The sequence below is a fragment of the Netta rufina genome (assembly GCF_964035555.1).
Source record: "Netta rufina genome assembly, chromosome: 4".
NCBI classification, from domain to species: domain Eukaryota; kingdom Metazoa; phylum Chordata; class Aves; order Anseriformes; family Anatidae; genus Netta; species Netta rufina.
In genome coordinates, this window is record NC_140127.1 from 11,530,010 (window position 1) to 11,553,905 (window position 23,896).

Below are 23,896 nucleotides of genomic sequence, written 5' to 3' on the forward strand. Positions count from 1 at the left end.
AACAGTTTTTAACTTACCCATAGGATTTTTTTTTATTTTTTTTTCCTGACAACAACCAGGCTCATGAACAATTTAGCATTGGCAGCTTCATGCATTAGCTCCAAAAAGAGAGCCCCATTAAACAAACTGAAATGTGCATTACCGAGACAGAGGATCTTAAAACCTTTTTATCAGACACCCTGCTGCATGGAATTTTTTAAAAATAAATATTGAACAACATCATGTATCTTTGAACTTCTCTAGTTAATAGACCTTACAGACCTCCTACAGTGCAGCAATAAATATGCCTCAAGAAATCAGTGTATCACTTCATACCATTTAATAATACCACAATTGCCTTTGTCATGCAGACTATATAGAAGGGTGAATGCTATCCGAGACCAAAACCATGCATTAATGTTGCTTTCCTTTCTTGTGTTAGAAAGCAAAGCATTCCTGCTCAGTTCTATTCTTTTCCACCTGTAAGTTCTTCCAGTAGACAGCTGAGTCCACTTAAAGCATCAAGTTCAGAATAGTTTGGCATCCAGTTTCCCAACTGAAGTTATTAAAACAAGAATTGCTGTGATTCATGAACCATGGCTGAACGGCTGGCTATTCCTTTCAACTCAAGTTCAGGACTTGTATTCATGTATCTGTATCTTTTGGAAATAAAAACCTCACAAAGACACCAACATGCTGAGATTCAATGCTTCAACTTATCAGAGCCTCATACATGCAATGAAGAACCTGATATTCAGAAACCCCCCATCCTAAATCTGTCTATTCTGAAGATTTCATTTGCACAAATAAGCTTTGTGCATCACTACTCACTTTTCAATAGATTATTTTACTCACAATTTTGCATTTAGGCACAGAAAAGTATTAAGGACATTTTAATTTTCCATGTTGTTCTTATTTTAGAAATACTGAAAGGTGATCCCAAAATTGAACTTGGATAAAAATGAAACATTAAGGAACAAATCCCAGCCATTTCCCTCTGTGTTCATCAATCATTAAAAATATTTTTGTAAGGAGTACAATAGGATGCAAACACTTTCTTTCATTCAATGTATTAAACAAACTCATGCAATACAACTAATGCATGCAAGGAACATTAGGAAGACATACATTTTGAAATCCTGAAGCACTTTCATGATACATATGCAAAATTCTTAGCATACAAGAAAACTTAGCATTCTGAAAGTATTTATGTTTTAAATACAGTGAAAATGAAGATTAAAAAAAAAAAAAAAAAAAAAAAGAGGACTGCTTTTGGAGTTGAGCTACACAAAGTTGTAGAGAAAAATAAGAATATATGCATATTTATGAATATATAAACTCACAATAACTCAGTAACACCTACTTAACATAAATTTGCCAGTTCTGATCATATTTTGTTACTAAACTATACCACTTTGTGGAATTTATTTTATTTCTGCTACCTTTCTACTCCTAGGAACCTGAAAAGCAGCATGAGTATTTCGGCACTTGAAACAGAGATATTTCTCAGACATTAATGAAGACTCTTTTTTCTTTAGAAGATACACACATTTTCCATGCTGAAATCAAGCAATAGAAAATAACTTTCTTTTTAACTTATTTCAATCAAATATTTAAAAAGCATAAAAACAAGTCAAACTGCATTCTACACTGTGGTTAAATAAGAACTATTTCACATTAAGTATAGATTATGTTACATAAAAAACAGATCCTTAACATGTCCCTGGACTTGAACAGCTTCTGAAGACCAGCCATTATTCTTTGTGAATTTCCTTTATTAATCTTCTCTTCCTACATTATCAGGCAGAAGATGAGAAGCATAGTGCTAAAACAGTAAGAATATGGTATGAATAAACAGGTGACACATCTTTTCATAATTCCCTTGGAAATATTGAATAATTAAAAAAAATAAAATAAAATAAATCATTTCAAAAGCTTACTTTTCTATCTGCAGGTATATGTTCTCTTGTATACAATTCTGTCCTTAACCAATTGTCAGTCTCTACATTTTTTTCCCCTCTTTGTCTAAATCCACTTAATATAGCCTCAGTCTTGCTCTGAAACTATTCATAGGTACATTTTAACATGTTGCACTACCATTTTTAAATATTGCCCTGAAGAATGCCAAATCATTTCGGGAATCAATTCATAACATAAGCCTTAATCACAGATTAAAGAAAAATACTATTTTCTGTGCCACATGCCTGTAACCTAAGGAACAGAAAGGTGGAGTCTAAACAACAGCTGTGAAAACAGTCACATCATGTGTCTCATGAACAACAGGTGAAAGGACAAATGATACAGAACAAGAAATATTGTGATTTATTGAAAAAAGCATAATTGTCATAAAATTGTCATAACAGAAGAATTTATATTGTATGAAGATTTAAATTAACAAAATGAAGAAAGATAACAGCGCTGTGGGTACCTTGCACTTTAACTTTTATCAGTAAACATGAATGAAAATTATAGGCATAAATTTCTATTTATCAAGATGCAAAAATATTCTTTTTTTTTTTCTTTACCTTATATGAGCCTGAAAAAGAAGAAAATGTTTCAAAGAAAAGACATAGCTTTGATAACAAGATCAAAATGTTTTCCATGTCATGCGTCATTAAAGAGAACAGAAAAAAAACCTTCTTATTCTAGTCTGGAGGAAAATCTCTTAAAATGTGACTAACTAAAATATGAAGAGACATCTACTGCCATGCACAGTGCCACATTTACAGCAGCAAAATTGCATTTCTTTCCTCTTTCAGAAATGTCTGACAGTTCATTGCCAACAAAGCATATTTAACGAGCTGTCTTAATTTCCTATGAACAATGTTCTTTAGAGAGAATATTTATAGAAAATAAAACTAACCCCTAGATTTCAGTATTTTAGGCAATTACAAGGTTACACATTTTTCTTGGCAACCATTTCTGTCAGCTCTTGACCTTCTTAGTTTCTTGCTTCTTAATTCCTGTGTAAATTACAATCAATAAATAAATAATAAAAGCTTCTCCACTCTCTTCCAGCTGCTTCCATTGACTGACTTCCCATCCTCTTACTTTCAGAGGCACCACAAAACCTGTTTTCTATAAACTTCCTTCCTTTCTGATGCCTAACCATTTCCTTTGCTACATTACCTGCAGTGAACATTACGCTGTTAACTCCACCACTTACCTAGTCCCAGTTTTCTTACCTTCAGCACTTTTGCTCTTATTATCAGCACTTGATAATCCTGCCCATTTTTCAGTGGGAACATAGCCCATCCTCCAGTAAGTCCTAACTTTTCTTTATCCTCCCCATTCCTTTCTGGATCAGTTCTCTCACTTTCCCACACTTCCACTTCATCCACTTCAGTCTGCAGATTTGAAAAAACAAAAGTCTGCCAAGATACAAGTCTGCCAAGTTGTAGTGGGTTTACGTGGCAAGGTTTTGGTAGCAGGGAGCCATAGGGGTGGTTTCTGTGAGAAAGATCTAGAAGCTGCCCCATGTTTGGGAAGGGCCCCATTGTTTTCCAGATCCGAGCCAATAAGCGATGTTGTTTTGCGCCTCTGTGAGAGCATATTTAAGACAGGGAAAAAAACGCTGCGCCACACAGCAGCCGGGAGAGTCAGTGGAGCGAGAGAACAGCCTTGCACCAAGGTCAGTGTAGAAGGAGGGGGAGAGGTGCTCCAGGCGCGGTAGCAGAAGTCCCCTGCGGCCTGTGGTGAGGACCATGGTGAAGCAGGATGTCCCCCTGCAGCCCATAGAGTACCACGGTGGAGCAGGGTTCCACGCTGCAGCCCGTGGAGGAGACCACGGTGGAGCAGGTGGCCCTGCACCGACGGAGGCTGCCGCCTGTGGAAGACCCCTGCCGGAGCAGATTCCGGGCCGGACCTGTAGCCCGTGGAGAGGAGCCCACGCAGGAGCAGGTGACCCGGCAGGAGCTGCTGCCCGTAGGGGAGCCAGGTTGGAGCAGTTTTCTCCTGAGGGATGGACCCCGTGGTACGGACCCATATCTGGGGCAGTTCTGGAAGAGCTGCTGCCTGTGGGAAGCCCACGCCGGATCAGTTCATCAGGGACTGCATCCCGTGGGTGGGACCCCACAGCACAGGGGACGAGAGTGACCGAGAAGGAGCGGCAGAGAAGAAGTGCTGTAGACTGACCATAACCCCCATTCCCCGTTCCCCTGCGCCGCTCGGGGGGAGGAGGTGGAAGAGGGTGGATGGGGGGGGAAGGTGCTTTTGTTTTTTTTTTTTCTTTGTTTTCTCACTTCTCTCGCTTGTTAGTTGTAGGCAATAAATCTTACTATCTCCTTATGCCGAGTCTGTTTTGCCCGTTACAATAATTATTGCGTGATTCTCTCGTCCTTATCTCAATCCTTGAGCCCTTTTCACATATTTTCTCCCCATTCCTCTTTGAGGAGGGGGAGTGAGAGAGCGGCTGTTGTGGAGCTCGGCTGCCCACTCGAGCGGAACCACGACACAAGTCTGCAGATTTATAAAGACAATTTCATTTCAGTAAGTGTTCCATCCCACTATTTATTCGTTTTACTTTGCACAACACTTATTTCATGATGCTTATTTTAAGATAATTTCTTCAAAATATATTCAAAATGCTTAAATTTTGATCATTTTAGGTTAGAATAATGAAGTCAAAACTGGTGGGTTTTACTTTTATCAACTGCAACATGCCAAAAAAGATGACAGGAGACTTTTCATGCAAATGCAAACTTCCGATTTATGGAACAGTCACAACTAGCCTCATTTCCTGTAATATATTCCAAAAAGTTACCCAGTGAAGAATCTTGTAGGAGTCATTTTTAGCAGACAACATGAGTTCTGCTACACTGCTGTCTACTTTACAAGATCAGATATAACAGGGTGGGTATGTGGGAGTAACTTAAAACATGCATACAAATAAAAAACAAAATTGAGTAAGAAAAATGGAAGCCCTCCTTTTTGTCCAAGCTATCTCAGTCTGAGCAAACAGAAGCAGACTTCGGTGAACAATCTTCCAGTAGTCTTGGATTGATTAAAACTCTCCTTCCCATCAAAGATGTTCAAGATCCTAAAGCAGACTTGTTTCTAAACATTTTAACTCTCCTCCCCAAGTTTTCTTTGGTATCAAAAATGGATTTTAAATAAACATCATACAATGAATTGGTCCACTGTATTACAAACTAACATTGCTCTATTATTGCTAACTAACTCTTAAGTGGCATGCTTCTCTGACTGCCCATCAGATCTGAATCATAACAGATTTACAGTCTGTTTATGCAACTGGAAATCCCAGACAATTATCTAACACTAAAATTCTTCAAGATCAGGAAAGCTTCCCAAAGTACAAAAAGTTCAAAATATCTTTCTTTTATCAAAAACTCAATTACAAAAATATAGACTTTTGTCCTGAATTTAAAGTGCAAAAGTTTCAGAAAAGTATGTGGTGTATGCTTGTGTGCGTGTGTGTGTTTGGTTTAGGTGTTTTGTTGTTGTTGTTTTATGAAAACATCCATCTAGTGAGCTATGAAAGTTCAGAAGGAAAGATATTAAACTATTCACCAGGCCTATATTATTTCAATGAATTCTATGAGCTTTATTGAGTGAATGGCATGAATACAGAAAACAATCTCCCAAGCAAAAACTAATAAAAAATAAATAAATAAATTTGCCTATGCTTCATTCCTTTTTTGAAGGATTTAATTATATTTTTCCTGCTCATCCTTTATAAGGTGCATTAACCTGGATTCCCAAACCTAATTTCCATATATCTATCAGTAATATACTGTGCAAAATGTGATCCTGAGTCTTTAATAGGTTAGCATTCACTTGACTCTAAATCAGAAAACATTCTAGACGGCAAGCATTGGGGTCTGCATCTAATTTTCCAGCCAGTGCCATGTTCTTAACCCAGGGCTCATCTAGGATTGCCTCCAGTAGCACGCTGACAAGACAAGGACTGCAGAAATAATGACCAAACAAGTGACCCAATAACATTTCAATTTCTTCCCCCATTATATTCTCTTTATCAATCAAAGAGATCAAAAGCATGGAAGCACCCTACCTTGAATTGTCTGGGGGAAAACAATAACATATTTATTCTGAGTTATGTATTCTGATTTATTTTCATAAATCTAAGTGAGTGGAAATTAGGGTATTGTTGTTTTTTTATTATTATTATTATTATTAAATACTTTAATTTATATTCACTAATCATAAACTTCAGCTCTAGTGAATAATATGTCTATTAACTGTCACCTTTAGAGAAATTTCATGATAATTTCAGTTCTCCTACTGTATTTGGTTAAATTTACTTGGATAAGCTAACCTGCTAGCGCTAAAGGCTTGCCTCAAAATAAAGATGTGATGGTAGTCTTCCAGTGCATAGAAGTAATTAAAATCATTTACCTTCTTTTTTAAGAAGGATTATTTTCTAACACAAATAACAGATAGAAAGATTTTTTCATGTAATTATTTTACTCATTGCATAATGACCTGTCTGTCATTTAAAATCCAAGTGTAGTCATTGAAATATAAAGATCCAATCAGCCACACAACATTACAAAGTCACATAGCCTGTCTCCATCAATAACAACTCCCAAGTTCTCCTGACTTGCGTCACAACTACACTGAGAAAGAGGAAAAGAGGGAAAGTGGACTTCCCCACCCACTCACCCACCCTTTTTCACCCTAAATCCTACCTGACTTTGTTTTGAGCACAGGCGTAGGACCATGCAAACTCCAGAGTCACCCTCAAAACTTGCTGACTGCGTCCCACTCCTACTACCAATTTAAGTATTGCAATAGTTGGTAGGGACCATCAATTAGTTTTGCCAGAAAACTGTTTAATGCACAGTAAAACCCTGTCCTCACCCACATTTTCAGAGTGTGAGAGACACCAAACAGAAGGTAAAGGTCTTCACCAAACTGAGTTGTCTCTTTGGACACATAGGTGGTGACATTCAGATTTCAGCAGCCTGCATGCACAGACTGAAGACAATAGAATGTTTTTTTTCAACCACACTACATAACAATATTGCTACAGTATTTGCCTGCACTCAGCATATGTGATAACAGAAAACGTGATGATGAACAGGAAAGTAAAATGTAGAAGTCTGAATAAAATAGAAAAAGAACAAGACTTCTTTGGCCTAACAAATATATAGTTGTTTAAACAGCATCAATCATTGTTGCATAGTTTAATACACAACTAGATCTCTGTGCAGAGAAAGAAATCCTAAAAAATAATACCAATTCTAAAAGATAAGCAGGCTCAGGAAAAGCTGCCTCTTCACATTAACAGGCAAAAATGTTAGTGGGATGTAGTGAGACTAAAAGAGAAGTGTGAGAAAAATCCATCCACTGTGTTTTACACTTCCATTTTTGTGTCTCGATAAACAGCTCAACGTTCCACAAAAACATGAAAACAGAAAAACAAACACAACACATTACAGAAGACACCTATCTGTAGTTTTAAAAGCCCAGTCCCCTGTGAATTAATTCAGGCAATACTTACAAGTACTCCCATATTAAAGCTTCAAAAGAAAAAGAAAATACCACATTGCCAATTGAACTAATTCTGTTCTATATTCTCTATGTAGCAACACTTTCATCCACTACTACGATTACTCTGGGACGTACAATTGCTAATAACTTCTTCTACCTTTTATTGGTACTAACATAACTATATTCCAATGAAAATTTTGTACTAATGTTAAAACAATAGTTTACCCTTTTCTTGGACTATAACGATTGTGTCCTTAAAAAGCGCATAGAACATTCATTTGTAAGTATTAAGTAAAGTCTAAATTAATTTTGGTTAGCTACTTGATCTCAAGAATGAATTCAAAGTGTATAACAACTGCAATCTGATTTTTTTACAAGCTCTTAATATGTTAAGAAATGAGTATTACACTACAGACATTAATTTCCCACAGGGTATTTAGCTGAAAAGCTTCTAGTTGACTTGACCTAAAAATTATAGACAAAATTCTTAAATCCCAATTTGCCCTTTCCAGTTTCTTTTTATGCTAACAGTATATGAAAGGCATTTTCTCTGTGCAAAATTAAGAACATAAATTGCTGCTTACCTACAATCAGCAGTTTATTCCTATTTACACAGTACTGTACAACACTTATACTATGAAAACGATCGTAACATTTCTTGCTTTAAGTGGCTTCCACAGTTTCCTTCTACAAGGAAGCTAAAGTCAAATGCATTGCAAATGGGGAAATTTTGTTACATGAGAGCAAAGCTAGTTATAAACGCATGCTGTCGAGTCCACTTCACATGAAGGGCGAACAGCTGCCTTACAGGGCTTTCTTGAACAGTTCAATAAAAATTGATGTTCCTAAGTGTTCTCCCTTGAGAAGAGGGAGATTCCTCTCAAATAGCAAAGACTAGTTTGAATTAAGCAGAAATATGACAATTGAATGACAGAAGAAAATGTAATGCCTAATTTAACTATGAAAAGAACTTGTATGAACATCACAGATACTAGACATAATACATGTATGGCAAGTTGACAACAGGTTGTGGTTATTCAGAGAAAACATAACCTTGTTAGTTCTAAAGAAGGTTGTATAGAAGATATTAAAGGAACGTAGACATTTTGCTTACCTGGTTCATGTTTGTTTGTTTGTTTGTTTGTTTTTCAAAAAAAAAAAAAAAACTTTTGGTATATCTGGAAAAGGAGGTTGTTTTGTTTTGTTTTTTAGAAGTGAAGCCCTGAAAACTCACATCCTCTCCATAATCTTTCATTCACTGCCTTCCCAGCACAGGCTTTCAAGAGAGAAGTTATTCTGCTGTTAACAGATTAAACATTAATGTGTCTCCAGTCTGTGGATGGAGAGGTGGTGTATCCCATAGGGCTGTCTCAGGCCTTTACAGGTTATAATAACAACCATCTTCAATTCCACTTTTAAGTCTCCTGGTCACCCACTGTAACTCATAAACCATTCAACTCATGTATTTTTACAGCATCTCCCACCTTATGTGTTGGCCAGAGATGCCTTAAAAATCTCATCTTCCAAATGGTCTCAGCACAGACTGTCAGAAGGTGTGAAGCAGAAGGTCAGGTCCACAGTCAGGGAGAAAAAAAAAAAAGTGGAAGAAAATAAGGTAGAAGCAACTTGGAGTGAATAGGAAAATCATTTCAATCTTCTCTAGACTACCAGCCAAGTTAGTTTTACCCATGCTCAGTGCTTCACCAGACACTAGAAAACATGATTACTATTCAGCGCAGATAAGAGAAAAATAGAAAAGTATTTTAGCCTTCATTCCTTCACTCTTCTAGCAGCCTCAGATGTACATTCAGCAAAGTCCATAGGGGCACAGTATCTTTTTGCTTCTCGTGATGTAGTAACTGGAGTACAACTGATGCTTAATAATAAGATTACTTGGGAAACACTAAAAACAAAGCTATCACACATTCACGAGTTTTCAGACTTCAATACTACTTTATAATGTACAATATCAAAGGCAAGGACAGATCTGAATACAGCGACTTGGAGAACTGCTCTTCGATAACAAGGGCTATTTCTAAAGTACACTAGGAATGTGACTATTAGTTGCTAAGGTACCCCAAATAACCCAATTAAAGTGAATGAACAGAATATTCAGGACATCTAACCAAAATGCAGACACCAGCTGCTAATGAGTGATAATTATCACAAATATGGTTCCTGTTTGGAATATGCAACACATTTCCATTAAAGTGTCCTGTGTTTTTACCATTCTGCTCCCTCCCAGGCTACATCAGGAATGTCAAATACTTGTAGTTAGTATTTCTTTTGATGGTACCTTTCTACTCCTGTGCCGATCATTTATTTTTGTCATGTCCTTCCAAAGTTTCAGACAGCCCTCTCTACACTAAATTTGTCAATCCTTAATTTTGCACATTTAGCTGACATTCTCAGAGCATGAGCACTTAGAATAGAATAGTTTTAGCTGGAAGGGACCTACAAAGATCATCAAGTACAACTAATTTACTACTTCAGGGCTAACCCATTAAGAGCATAATCTAAGTGCTTCTTAAATATAGGCAGCCATGAGGCACCTACCACTTCTCTAGGAAGCCTGTTCCAGTGTCTTAGTCCTCTCTTAGCTAGAAATATTATTCCTGATGTCTAGTCTGAATCTCTGCTGACACGGCTTTGAGCCACTGCCATGTGTCCAGTCACTAGATAGCAGGGGGAAGGATGAGCACCTCCCTCTTCACTTCCCCTCTTCAGGAAGCTGCAGAGAGCAATGAGGTCACCTCTCAGCCTCCATTTCTCCAAGCTTGACAAACCCAGTGTTCTCAGCCTCTCCTTATAGGACATGTCTTCTGGCCCTTTTACCAGCTTTGTTGCCCTCCTCAAGGCACAGGTACCTTAATATCTTCTTTATATTGTGGAGCCCATAACTGCATACAATATTAAAGGTGAGGTCAGATCAATGCTAAATACAGTGAGGTAATCAATTCTTTTGATCAGCTTGCCATGCTGTTTAATTCAACCCCTTCCATTATCAAATGGAAGCCTGCAATAGCTCATAAATAGCTCGTAAAATGGTCCCAACACAGGTTTTTGTATTCCAATGTTGTGGGTTTTTTTGCATATTTGTATATTGTAGATATATTTACTAAGACACTGGATACTCAAAGCATCCCTATGTAATAAGCATAGTGCAAACATGAAGAAAAGGGGACTCTGCTGAAGTGTTATCACTGGATGATTAAATAAAAAATCCTCAGAAACACAGTGCCAGTGTGCATCTTGATAAATGATCTTAGTTCACTATTGTGTTGTCATTTTTAAGCAAGGAAAAAGGTAAAGTGAAAGGAATAGAAGTGAAGAAAGTTTCACGACAACTGCAGTTACTCTAGTCAATGATAGGCAGTGTGGGAGAAAGCATGAATGCAACTATTTGATACTTGGACAAGTGGGCAATTAAGGTTTGCATCACTGTTTAAGCTGAAGAAAAAAAAAAAAAAAAGCTGGAGTTACTTTAGGCCATAAAAGTTGTTTAACTGGAAACACAATTTTTTTATCTAATGCATTGGAATCACGGAAAAGATGCAAAGCCACAATCTGGAAAAATAAATTTTACAGTTCTAATTGGACTGACACAAGTAGGCAAGGCTGCCTTGCCTGAGGTTAAAGAAGAATGCAGAACAGAGGGCAAACTTTTTCTTTTTTTTTTTTTTTTTTTTTTTTACCTACAAGGATGAAAACTCATATCTCAATTTAAGAAATGAAAAACTTTCAATGTTCAGACAACATTGAAATATGAGAAACTGGAGAAAAAACTGTGCCCAAGGGAAAACCCAGAAAAATTGGAGCCTGCAGAACACAAAGGCCACTGATAATGTTTACCTTCGAGTAAATGTAGTAATGTTTACCTCACTGAGAGAGAAAAAAGCAGAAAAATTAGGTCCATTTGAGGTAGCGCATATGCTGATAGGTAGGTGTGTACAAGGGAGCAGTTGCAAAGAAGGCCAGATATTTTCTGTGTAATGCAGAGCCACAGAGACAAAAAGGCAGATCAGTCAGAGACAAACATATGTGTACTGTCTCATTCCACTGCACACATACAGCCACATTTCTGTTCCTTCTAGATAGAATGAAAACACGTTTGTAGCACAGAATAGCTCACATGTTGGTCGCTGTGGTCTAAGAACTCCAACAGTCCTCTGAACTTTCTTTTTTTAAAACTTGTACAATGTACACCTATTTTCATCCACATCTCCCTTCAGTACTACTTGGTTTTAACAACTGACTGTAATTTAAGTTGGCATTTCAAAATCTTTATCAGCACTTTCTTTTTTATTATTATTTTTTAAACAGCAATTTCCATGTTTTGTTATTGTTTTGTTTTTTTTTTTGTTTGCTTCATTTGTTCAGTTTTGTCTTTTATTACTAGTAAAGGTGATATCTTGGGTAGTTACATTTCCACATCAAATACTACTCTTAAAAGTGATGGTTTATTTTGTTGCTTACACTCACCTCAATTTCTACTGTTAATTTTAAGTATTCCAGCACATTAATTCTTTATTTTTTACCTGGTAATCATTTCCCTGATGCTCTTAAAGAATTTACTCACACTGATTTGGGGGCTTGATCATAATTTTCAGTGTGGTTATTCTAATTCTTTCTTACATTTCAACTTCCCAGATTTATGTTCTTTCCATTAGTCTTGCAGGCCTGCGTATTTCAGGTCTTTCAGGTCTTTTACCAGGCTGTTTGCCTCCTTTCCATAATTCCTTCCTTCTTTCTTTCTTGCGTATTTTATATTTTCCAATCTTACACATTGGAAAAGAAAGGAAACTTAAATAGAGAATAAGAAGGATAGCCGTAGCCAATTGTCGCCATCTTATGTCTAAATATTTAAAGTTGTAACTGATGACTTAACATTTTAATGACCAGATTTTCAATAGAAATATGAACCTCTTTAAACCTCTAATCCATATCAGCCATGCGCATTTGAAAATATTTTATTATCCTGCACGGGCTAATCAGTTTCAAAGTGTTCCAAAAAATCTGTCCTGAATTTCAGTTTTCACCTTTTGTGTAACTAGGGAACACTAAAGTTTAAAACAATTTTTAGTGAAATACTGACATCTTGTGGCATAAATCAGTCACTGCAAGAATGACTGCTTCAAAACCGTTTATTCTGATGAAAACACACATAATTAGTAATCTAAGCAGTTAATCTCATGCATCTGCTTCAGTTCATTATTTACATTGCTGTAAAGTTGGCACATTTGCAGAGTTATTTTAATACTCTTTTTTTTTCCTTGCACGATATTTGCATTGCTCTCATCGAGATTAATTCACTTGCGAGGTTTTGAAAGTAAATAATGCCACTCTTTGTGGAGCTGGTGACCCTCTTTATAGGTTTTGACACATACAGTGGGAGATCCACCTATTTAAGCTTTTACCTATTGTACCTGTTGTACTGATCAAACAAGAATACTATGCTGAGTGAATTCTTTAGGAGGAAGAACAATTTCTCAAATGTAATCTCTTTTTTTTTGTGTGTTGTTTTTTTGTTTGTGTTTTTTTTTTGTTGTTTTTTTTTTCTTCATCTCCTGTAAAAATCTGGTATCCCCTCAGATCTTCTGGCTTCTGATTCCCTCTAGGCAGTCAGCAGAATAATCTCATGCTTTATGCCAACAAGAAAGAAAGCAAACAGTCTTGGAAGACTTTCTTCAGTTTGTGAGGAAAGGGTATTTGACAGGCTACAAAGCTTCTTCATCATAACATGACTTCTGGATGATGCCAGAATACCAGTATCCACAGCTACTACTGTTTGGTGCCACAGAAGCAATCTGAATAGCAACGCTGCCCTCCTCAGGGAAACCCAGGGAATCTCACATGAACCTTTAATTTTCTTCCAGAAGTGAAAATGAATATGAATAGCTACAGAAGAGTGATTAATGATTTTCTAGGCAAACAAGAAAGTTAGGTTAAGGTTTTTAATCATACTTGGTTTAGCAACTCCAATTCGTTAACGAGTATTTATTCTTCATTATGATCATTCACTGGCAACAGGCTGCTACTGTGGTGTTAAACATTAATTGCTTGTGACAAGTACTTTGAAGAGGCCTTTTTTCTCTTTAGCCTTATATTATTATTATTATGAACATTTAATTTGTTTCATTTTTAATTCCTTTTCCTTTTATGAATTTCTGCTATTTTATTTTATTTTTTTTTTTCGCCTTCTGTGTTTTTATTTCCTTCCCATTAAATCTCATTTTTTAAATATAAAATCTTTCATTTAGCATTTCTCTTCGTATAGAAAGATGGTAGCTGCATTTATTGGGGGGAAAACAAGAAGAACTTTACTTTCGCTCATGAGGGTGCACAATAATCCTGACACTGAAGTTCTTGGTCTGCGACCAAAATAAGCACAAACAAATTCTAGCAAATCTGTGGACAATATTGCTAATGAAAGTTAAAACAAACAACGAAAAATGTGGATTTCATACACAAAACATGAACAAAAAAAAAAATAAAAACCATCCCATGTTCACTTTGCTTTTTTCCAGTTGCTATAGTGTTGTCACTTCCCAGTTGCATCGTTAATACAGGACTTAATATAATGAAGTTAATACATCAGTTCTGTCTAGTATTTAAATAAACACAAAGATCTGCGTAATAGCTTGGGCCTGATGACCCAAATAGTATTTAAAGGCTTGAGCCAAGGTTAATGAGCTTTTTAGGGCAGAAACTATGCCTGCATAATGCCCTGTATGCCTACATGGAAACATGAGCTTCAAATGTCACAGTGTTCTGGTTTTGAAAAATAAGATATTATTCAGTGATATTTGGATATGAACTTACTGAATAAACATGTTGTACCTATACACTTTAATAACACAAATTATTTTTCTACTTTTTAGTCATTCTACATCTTTATTTCCATCCTGCATCTCTGTGTGTAATAATTCAGTGGATTTATTAAAAAAAGAAAAAAAAAAGAAAGAAAACAGGTGTGTGGTTTTTGTTGTTGACATAAATTTTGCTTTACATTACTACCACATCTGACAAGCTGGCAGCAATCTAGAAAAGAGGGAGAAAAGCAGATGTAGTGACTACTACTTAAGGACACTGGTACAACTGGAAAACCTGTTGTACCTTGGCCAGACACAGCATGAACACCTTCAGTACTGATGTAATTTCCTGCCATCCAAAGCAGTGTTGAACATGAGCAAAGGTTTAGAAGACTAACTTAGATGTGGGTGAGATTTACCGTGACCAAAGACAAATTTCACATGCTTTTTAGAAAACCTCAAATCACATTTTCCTGACACAGTTTTCCTAAGGAGAATTCATGCTAAATCATTTCGTTATTCAGGGACCTATTTTAAAATTACCAACCAAGAACCAGTATGGGTGAATCTGACAAAGGAAGACAAGTTTAGCCTTCCTTGGCTTCTTGGGTGAGAGGGAGATAAGATGTTACCTTTAAAGGCAGACAAGGTAGCACAGAGACATAAATATTACCTAAGTAATTGTATTAATTGCTGAGTTTTTGTGTTAGTCTGTAAAATCACGCCAAAAGAACATGTTGTTTTGTAATAATATGCTGTGGAAATCTGTCAGTTTACAACAATTAGTTTCACATCTTTGAAAAACTGCAAAAAAATTATCTTAGAAAAGGCAGTTGTGTTCACACCTGAGTCTCTTAGGAATGTGTTTGGTCCTAAAACATTATAATACAATTGCTATTAAGTGAACCTTAATAGGAAAAAAAAAAAACCACACATTTATTTATATATCTGTTTAACAGCACTGGACAAGGGTAAGAAACTTACAGCTTTTTACTTTCAGTGGTAAATACTATTTAAATATGAGTGCAAAATGATTTATTTATTTATTTATTTATTTATTTATTTTACAGTTAGCATGTTGAATGAAATACTTGAAACTCATAATACCTGTAAAACTTGCTTTAGTGATTTCCATAAACTGAAGAGTAGATACCACTGCTGTCAATGTTCAACCTTAGTATCTTCTTTTTCTCTCACTAGAGAGCATATGAATATGTATAAATTACACTCATCTTAAAACATTTTTTCTTGCTGGGTATAGGAAGGCACATACTTGTCAGTCAGTTACTTCTATTATTATTTCACCAGAAGAGGTTTCAGAAGTACTCTCCCACAGTGATCTGATCTGTCTTAGATTTCCTAGTCCTAGGCATTTTCAAGGGTTCTCAGAAGTGAACCTTTCCTTTCATCCTTAATTTGTGCTCAGTGTGAAAGCACTGAACCTTGTGACCAGCTTTCCATAATGAGCCTCTTCACCAACAACTTCCTCTCTACAAAACTTCTGGTCTGAATCTTGTAATATCCCAGGCAAATCAACAAAGCATGACTTCAACCTCCTCACAGCAAATATACAAACCTTTTCACAATGTTACATCGTTGAAAAAAAATATTTTTTATCTCTGCAGCTCAGCCTGGACCACATTTTGGAAGCCTGAGCTGGCTTTTTTTTTTTTTTTTTTTTTCTTTTAATTACCATCCATTACTTGTGAAGTTGCTGCTTAGTATAGTTACGCTTATCGTGGAAAAAACAAACAAACAAACAAACAAACAAACAAATACATATATTAACTCACCATGCTGTTCATTTTTGAAGAAGATGAGCTTGCTCTCTGCTTCCGTAGGCTGTTAAGCTCTTCTGAATTTCCATCCTTTGGTTTTATGATCAGCCGACTGCTTCCAGCAGTACCTTCTGAAGAGGACCTCAGTCGCTTCTCAATAAATCTGCCGTCTCGGTACGGACTGAAGCTATTGGCAAGATCAACTACAAATAGACAAGCAATCACCAATCATTACAGAGAATTATTCTCTACAAAAATTTTCTTAGGAAGAACAGCGCTTTGCTTTAAATGTTTACCACTGAATAGCAATCGTAAAAAAGTAAGAATAATTTCTTAGGTGTTCTGTAGAAAGCAGATCCTGTTTAGCTAGGCAAAGCAACCTGGGCCACCTGCTCACTGCTCAGTTCCTGCTGACTCACGTGCTCAGCATGCTACAGCCCAGCCCACAGTTCTTTAACAAATCCAGTGGGACCTTTGCCACTTTCCTTCCTTTCTCCCCTCATTCTCGGACACTTAGGAATTTCTTCACAGTAAAACCCACCAGAGAAACTATCACTAATTCCATGGTGCAAAAACCCAGCCTGCCTTATCCTGTCCTAAGCCAAGCCCATATCTTTTTAGGGCCAGTTCACAGTTTTGTTTCCAGCGCATAGCATCCTGATGCATACAGGTTTTAGTTTCTCTTTGGCCTTCCCACATTAGCTCTGTATCTGTGCTCTCAAAGCACAGCATGCAGGCTGCATCCCAGTCCCCAACACCTTTTAAACAATAACATATTGGAAAAGAGGAGAAAATTACATTTTGAAGTGTTGAGGAAAATTTAGAGATGAGGAAAAGAGAAAAGCATGATAGCATAATAGATGTAACATTAAAAAAAAAAAAAATTATTTTGCCTTTCGCAAGAGAACATTTCCTCAATGGCTTTTCAAAGAGGTTCATACCACTTAAAAATATATAAGCATATATTAAAAAATGTATGACATGACAAACCTTGTAATCTATCAATAAAATCTACTATGAGGCCTACCATGGAAAAGAAAGTATCTATTGCCAAAACATGCACAAAAATATTTTACATTTGCACCTGGTTTTAAATACTGTTATAGCAAAACCAATTGGTCCGAACAGCTTGTTGGCAAAATATATAACTACTTATACTATACCTTTCTGAACACCACAAACTTTTTCTATACTCTTTTCATTTCATATGGCAGGATTTTATGCTTTTTTCCAACAATCCCTATGTTTGCTTTCCAATTTTCTAATTTTAAATACATTCTTCACTGTACAAATTGAAAAAAATGCATTTGGAATAGAACTACATGTATAAACCCATGAAAATTAATCATCAACTTTTAAATAGTGTAACATTAGCTCTAGTGTTTCTGTGAATACCAAGCCTATTTACAAAAATCTCTCTATTGCAGTTTCAACTCCAGCTGCCTTACAGGCATGAAGATTAAATATATAGCTGCTGGTGCATGAGTTTCAAACACTATGTATTTCCAAACATCACTCTGAGCTGCTCACTGGTCTGCTCTATAACTACTCCACTCCAGTAAATTAAATTTAAAAGCATGAGCTTATTCACAGATGAGCCAAAGTTGCAAAGAAGACCAACCGAAGTGCTCCAGACAGATAATATACATAAATGGAAATATTTTTGTCCCAGCTGACTAATGTTCTGAGGCAAACAGTTTTCCTCTCATGAAAGATAATTTAGTGGATTAATTTTACTATACATAACTATTTATTTACAAGATATGCAACTAATACTGTGCAGAGACAAGTAACTCCAAAAGTGAGATTGTTTCCGATTGCTTATAATCTACATGACTACATCACCAAGCAAAAGGATGGGTATGGACTCATATGAATTTGCATTCATTCCTCTTTCAATACTAACAACATAACTGTGTTTTTGTTAACTGTCACAAATCTGGCCCCACCAGATACAGGCTCAGGATTATTCAACAAAGCATTGGTCTTCAGGTTAGTTGAGGAAGTAAACTGGCAGAGCTAAATGTCATTTGACAGGTGTCCTTCAATCAAAGGCTGGGTGTCTTTGATGAAAGATGAAGATCTGCGTGTCTATAGATGGTAATTCAAAGCATAGCCTTTCCACTTATTCTTGTTAATATTTCCAAACTCATTTTTATAAGCTAAAGACACAGTGTGAAATTTATTTGGTAGTGAACTTCCTATATTTCATAGGTTATGTAGTAAGAACTTGCACAGTGCTATTTCAGATGGAAACAGCAATATATTCTTGTCCTCTGCTCTTGTCCAAGCTGCTCTATAATGTATCTGAGAGTCACGAACCCAGATCAATGTAAGATAAAAGTATGTTATCTTTCATAACCAGACTAAAGGAAGTTTATTCTCTGGCAATCCTTCCTCCTCAAACAATGCAACTCTTTGGTTCAAGTCCAAAATTGGTATGCCTCAAAAATACCAGCTTCGGCTTTCAACAAGAGGTGAGAATCAATACTCTCTTAATTCATTTTCTATCAGAAGGAAACAGAATGACCAACAGCACTGATGGCTGTTATTACACTGAAAAACATCAACTAAAAAAATTCAAAGCATTTTGTTTTATTCCTTTTATAATTCTGAATTAAGCATCATCTTGGAAGGAGAGTAAAATTCCTAACTTTTGATCTTTCTAAGTACACAAAAACTTCATGACCAAACAATTCGTACAAAAGAACTACGGACAACAACAACAACAAAAAAGCATCCCCCAAGCCATCAAACCTCACAATGAAAAAGCGGAATACATACCTTTAGGATGGTTTGTTTCATATCCCAGTTGCGTTTTAAGGGACTGAGGTTCAGAACATTGAATAATCTTAGACTCCATTACAGGAACTGTTTCTTTTGTGTGCTTAGCTAGAGTGCTTTCATCTTGGTCCCTACTCAACCCCTGTGCCATTGGAGAGTGCATCACCGGTTCTTCTCTGTGCTGTAACCCAAAGGTTTCTAACTCTGTCTTTGCTGAGTTAACTTCTGCTATGTGCCTGGTATCTGTAATACATAGTTCATTGGCTTGCAATGATACTTTTATTTGATTAGCAGCTGAGGTTTTGAATAAGGTATTAGATTCAACACTACAAAAGCTTGTGCGGCTCACAGGAGATACACCACCAGCAGACTGGCACGTACTTTCCACGTAATCTGTTTCCCTCACCGGAGCAGCAGCAGGATTAAAGAAGATCTGAGAGGTAGAGACATTGTGGCCAAAATCCTCTGCCAGCAGCACTCCATTCCCACTGCTGGGCAGAGCATCAACCTCCGAAACAGAATCCTCTGTCAAGGCTATGAAGTCAGAGGGCGTCTGGGCAGCCGTGAGGTCGGCCGAGAGCAGTGGGGACTGCAACGTGCTTCCCACGCACTCCGTCGTCTCAGCCGAGCAGGGAGAAGAGGACCTGGCAATCACTGGTTCACTTTCAACATACGATTTAATCTCCAGCACGCATCCAGACTGCTGCACAGAGGAAATGGATTGACTCTGCGGAACTGGTTTGGAAAACTTGTAGTGCGATGAGAAAGATTTAGGGAGAAGTTTCCGTGTGGATTGTTTGACAGAGCATCGGCTTTGCTCCTCTGCAAAGCCAGAATCATCACCCTCATTTTTCCCAGAGCTTATACAATTTATAAAGACATTCTTATTAGCTGAGGGCTCCTTTCCCTTTTCAAAATCATCTGTCAAAGACCTTGTTATCTTCTTGCTACGTGAGCTGCCAAAGCCAACTGAATGCTTTCCTCTACTTTTAATGTGTTCGTCTAGGCTCAGTTTTTGAAAAGTGCTGAGAGAGGAGGACTGGGCACCATTTGAGATGTTAACATTTTGGCTGGTGGAGTCAGGCTTCTGTTCACTCCCCTTCCTGTTATGGAAGCTAATAGAAGGAGTCCGAAAAATACTCCGGCGCTTGCCTGTGCTCCCTGAGCTGGAGTTCGTGCTGGATGGGGAGGAGGTGTGGACACCCACGGCACTAGCAGAGGAAGGTGAGGAAGGAAGGGAGTCGTGTCTCCGGCTAATACTTCTCCTGAATATTGGCAACCGAGATACTAGAGTTGATCGTCTGGATCCTGAGTCCCCCATCAGGGCACGAAGCGTTTGCAATTCTTCACAGCCAATACACTAATCTGGGTTGAGAAAAAGAGAGAGAAATGATTCAGCCTCAAAGTCTATTTGAACAAGCTTTAAGTCAGCCAAAACACCCCAGATGCCAATATCTATTTTACGTATAGCTGCAAGTTGTTGCATATATATAGTGCTGAACATTTTCTTTTTTAGATTTTCAAAGTGATGTTTGATCTGTATCTCCAAAATCCTAGCAATTGAGCAAAGACATGGCTCAAAACATTTTACATGTGACATATATAATCTTATACATAATGCAATGCACATCATACTGGGTAACAGTATATATCTACATGATATACAAACATTTCACCCCAAAGTCCTTTGTTTCTGTAAGTTCTGGGGACAAGTCTTATAAACTGTACGCTTTCACAGTATAGATTTGATTTTTTATCATCTGAGTAAAGCAAAACATTATTTTGGCTTCCTAAATACTCATTTTTGCAAGGAACAACAGGATTTGAAGTCTCCAATCTTCATGTTCAGTTGGATTTTTAATTCCTTTGTATTCCCCCACTAAAGATGGTACATATTATCTTACAGCAGACAAAATGCTAGTGTTACAGTCATGCTAAAATATGCACCAACACCCATTCTTCCTAGAGAACTTGAAGTTCTTGGAATTTACTGTCAAAGTATGTGATCATGTTTCTAGATTTGAATTTGAAGCTTTCCTTTTAACTATTCTTTAAAATCGTTCTTGAAGCCTATTTTTCTTACTTATAACTAGATGTTTTCGGACTTCTTTGAAATTAGTGAAATGTGTTTCATACACAGGCATTTGGCAAATTTTAAGCAATAAAAACATTATCGGCTCAGCAGATACACTGGAAGAAAAATCATCTTTAAGAAATGTATGTCAGTTCCATCTCCTTTTTGTTCTTGTTATAATAAACTACTGCAGCGAGAGACAGGACCATGGAGAGAGCAATAAAACCAGGTGACGTATGATCAGAAGAACAAGAGGTATAATGCCTAAGCAAAACTTCCTCAGCAGCAAGTATTCAGCACATAGGAATAAATCAGGTCATTTATCTAAACAATATTTGTATGCCAAGCACAAAAACAAATTCGTTCATCTAAAAAGCAATTTAATGTGCTTTACATGGATATAACAAATGCCTATGAACAGTACATATATTTATGCAGTATGTATTATACATGTATACACACATGTATGCATATTCAAATAGATACTGAGTATTTAAGGAATAATGAAACTGCATACATGGCATATTACTGGAAAATCAAGGGTAAATTCAGAGATTATTTGTGACTCGACATTGAACTGCAGTTTCTGCTTTGATTTTTTTTTTCTTTGAAAGCAAGCATAGCTCTAATCTGAACATGCACTGCCAAGCAGCCACAATATAAGGAGTCACAAGCATCAGGAATCAATAAGCAATTTTGTCGTTTATGAAAGGAGGCACAGCTTGAAAACAGTCACTAATTTATAGAACTCACTGGGGATTTTTGATGACAAGCTAAAACCTGAGCTGTATGATGCTGAGGTCTTGCAATTGAAACACAAATTTGAATGTCAGTCTTACTGGGACAGAGCTGATGGTACAAGAACAGACATAGATTATCAAAGTAGCTTTGTATCCACTAAACAGACTGATGCAAGGCCAGTTGTTGTATTTCACTGAGATGCAAAGTAAACAAAAAGAGCAAGAGTGCAGCCAACGGTACAGAAAAGCCAAGGCCCTGCCAACTTGCACAGGAGCTTATGTTACACTAAATTGCTCATCTACCACAACTCAACCCACTGAAAACGTGTGTCAGAAAGCCACATGCAGCCCTCTCTACCCTCTCTCTCCCTCCAAACAAATCTATCCCGGTTGTTTAACCACTGATATATCATGGGATTTTTTGGCGGGTTTACAGATGTGTGCAGATATGCACATATGCACCACACAAGCATATTCATTTACAGATTGGGAAGGCTCTTCCTTGTATTTTAATCAGACATAACTACTGAAAAAGAGATTTTAGAATGCAATTTTACAGCTGCAGTAGGTAATATATATTTTTTTTAAATATATTAAATTACTATAGACTTTTTTATGCTCAGACAAAACATTATTGGCTCCCATTGTTCACTCTCATGCCCACATCGTATCACTTCTCTGTAGAACAAGCCATTATTATTAATCTATAATTAAGGAATTATTTGAACTAAGTAGAAAACTAAGCAAAAAGCACAGAACTCTATTTCCAATGGAAATAAGAAGTCTGTGTCTCAATAATAATAGAGATTATTCCTATCAACCGACCCATGGTACCATACAGGTGGTAACATTTTTTAAATAGAATACTTTCCCTGTAAAAACAACTGGCATAAATGGTGTTCATTCGTTCTTCCTTGCTTCTTGAAGGAAGAACACAAAGAAGCTGTCAACTCTTCCCCTATTGTCTAAGCAGCAGAAATCACACAAAATGTAAGTTCATTATAATAAAATATAAGCCCATTATAAAAATGCATAAGCTCATTATAATGAAGTACAAGCCCATTATAATATATACTGTTCTTTCTAAGTATACAAAGGCTATCAGAGGACATTTCTGAGAACAAACATCCACATATGTGTACATGTATATATGTATGCTTCTTTGCATGTATGGGACAGTGTTAAGTGACAAAGCTTGGCACTGAGTTAAAATGACAATCCTACTTGAAATACAGGAAAAAATAATACATACTTTAATATATCGATACCCTCAAACATTAGTTCCTTAAAATTTTATTTTTATTTTTTTATTTGCAGGGGGCTTATAAAATGCCATCTATGTCCTAACATTTTCGAAATAGGAAGTGCTTCCGTTCAGTCGTCATATTTCAAACACTGTGCTTACCACTTCATAGCTGTAACCCTTACAGAGTGAAATTCAGTTCAGCTACATTCTTATTCTCTGCACAGCTGTATACTCTCTCTCTACTAAACCTTTAATTTTCTATATACAACATTCTCATCCCTACCAACATAAATCTTAAAAGCCACAATAAAGGAAAAAGAAAACAGCAAAGAAACACACCTTTTCAAGGTCATAATGTCATTCCAGACTAATCTTTCAACCAAAGTGGACTTCTCTACAACAATCACAGCAATTTTGATCCTGCACGTTCTATCTAGGATCTACCACAAAACCCTGTTCATCTTAAAGAAACTGGAGCCTTGTTAAAATATTAGCACAAAGTCAAACGGACAAGAAGGATCCTGGAAAAAGACAGACGGACTCTCTGGGATGACTTCCAGTTATGTCAGGCTCCTCATTTAAGAGCAAAATTATTTTGCACCATTGTAATATTATGTGAATAGTCAAAATACTCCATGGTATTCTATTCTATATGGAAGTCATAATCCAACTACTCGGGACACCGTGGATCAAACCAGCCAGAATAATTAATATATACTTTTTGCATTCATTTTGAAATTATTGTTCATTTAAAAAAATATATTTATGTTCCAAATGATGCATGCATCTTGCCAAAAAAAAAAAAAAAAAGCATTAGGTTTTACTCTAATCATGTATTTGTTTGCTAATACAATAACTTAACACAGTAAATACATAAACCACTACTTTTAAAATGTATTTTAATTCTAAAACCCAAATAATACTGAAACTGCCGTAGTAGATAAAAGTTCAAATTTTGCTTTTTATGGGATGGCTTTCTGATGAGCCATTTTGCATATGGTATCATAAGA

The 23,896-nt window shown here is 36.5% G+C and overlaps 1 protein-coding gene across 1 annotated transcript in view; it reads right to left on the reverse strand.

The window, feature by feature from the left end:
• CCSER1 (coiled-coil serine rich protein 1) overlaps positions 1-20,147 on the reverse strand; it is a gene marked incomplete at both ends in the record, with an annotated part of 580,304 nt that extends 560,157 nt beyond the window's left edge. The window contains 2 exons of the mRNA XM_084286653.1: positions 16,058-16,245; positions 18,827-20,147. Of these exons, the coding sequence (XP_084142779.1) occupies positions 16,058-16,245; positions 18,827-20,147 (1,509 nt within the window). The remainder of the gene's footprint in view (positions 1-16,057; positions 16,246-18,826) is intronic.
• Between the last annotated feature and the right edge of the window lie 3,749 nt (positions 20,148-23,896).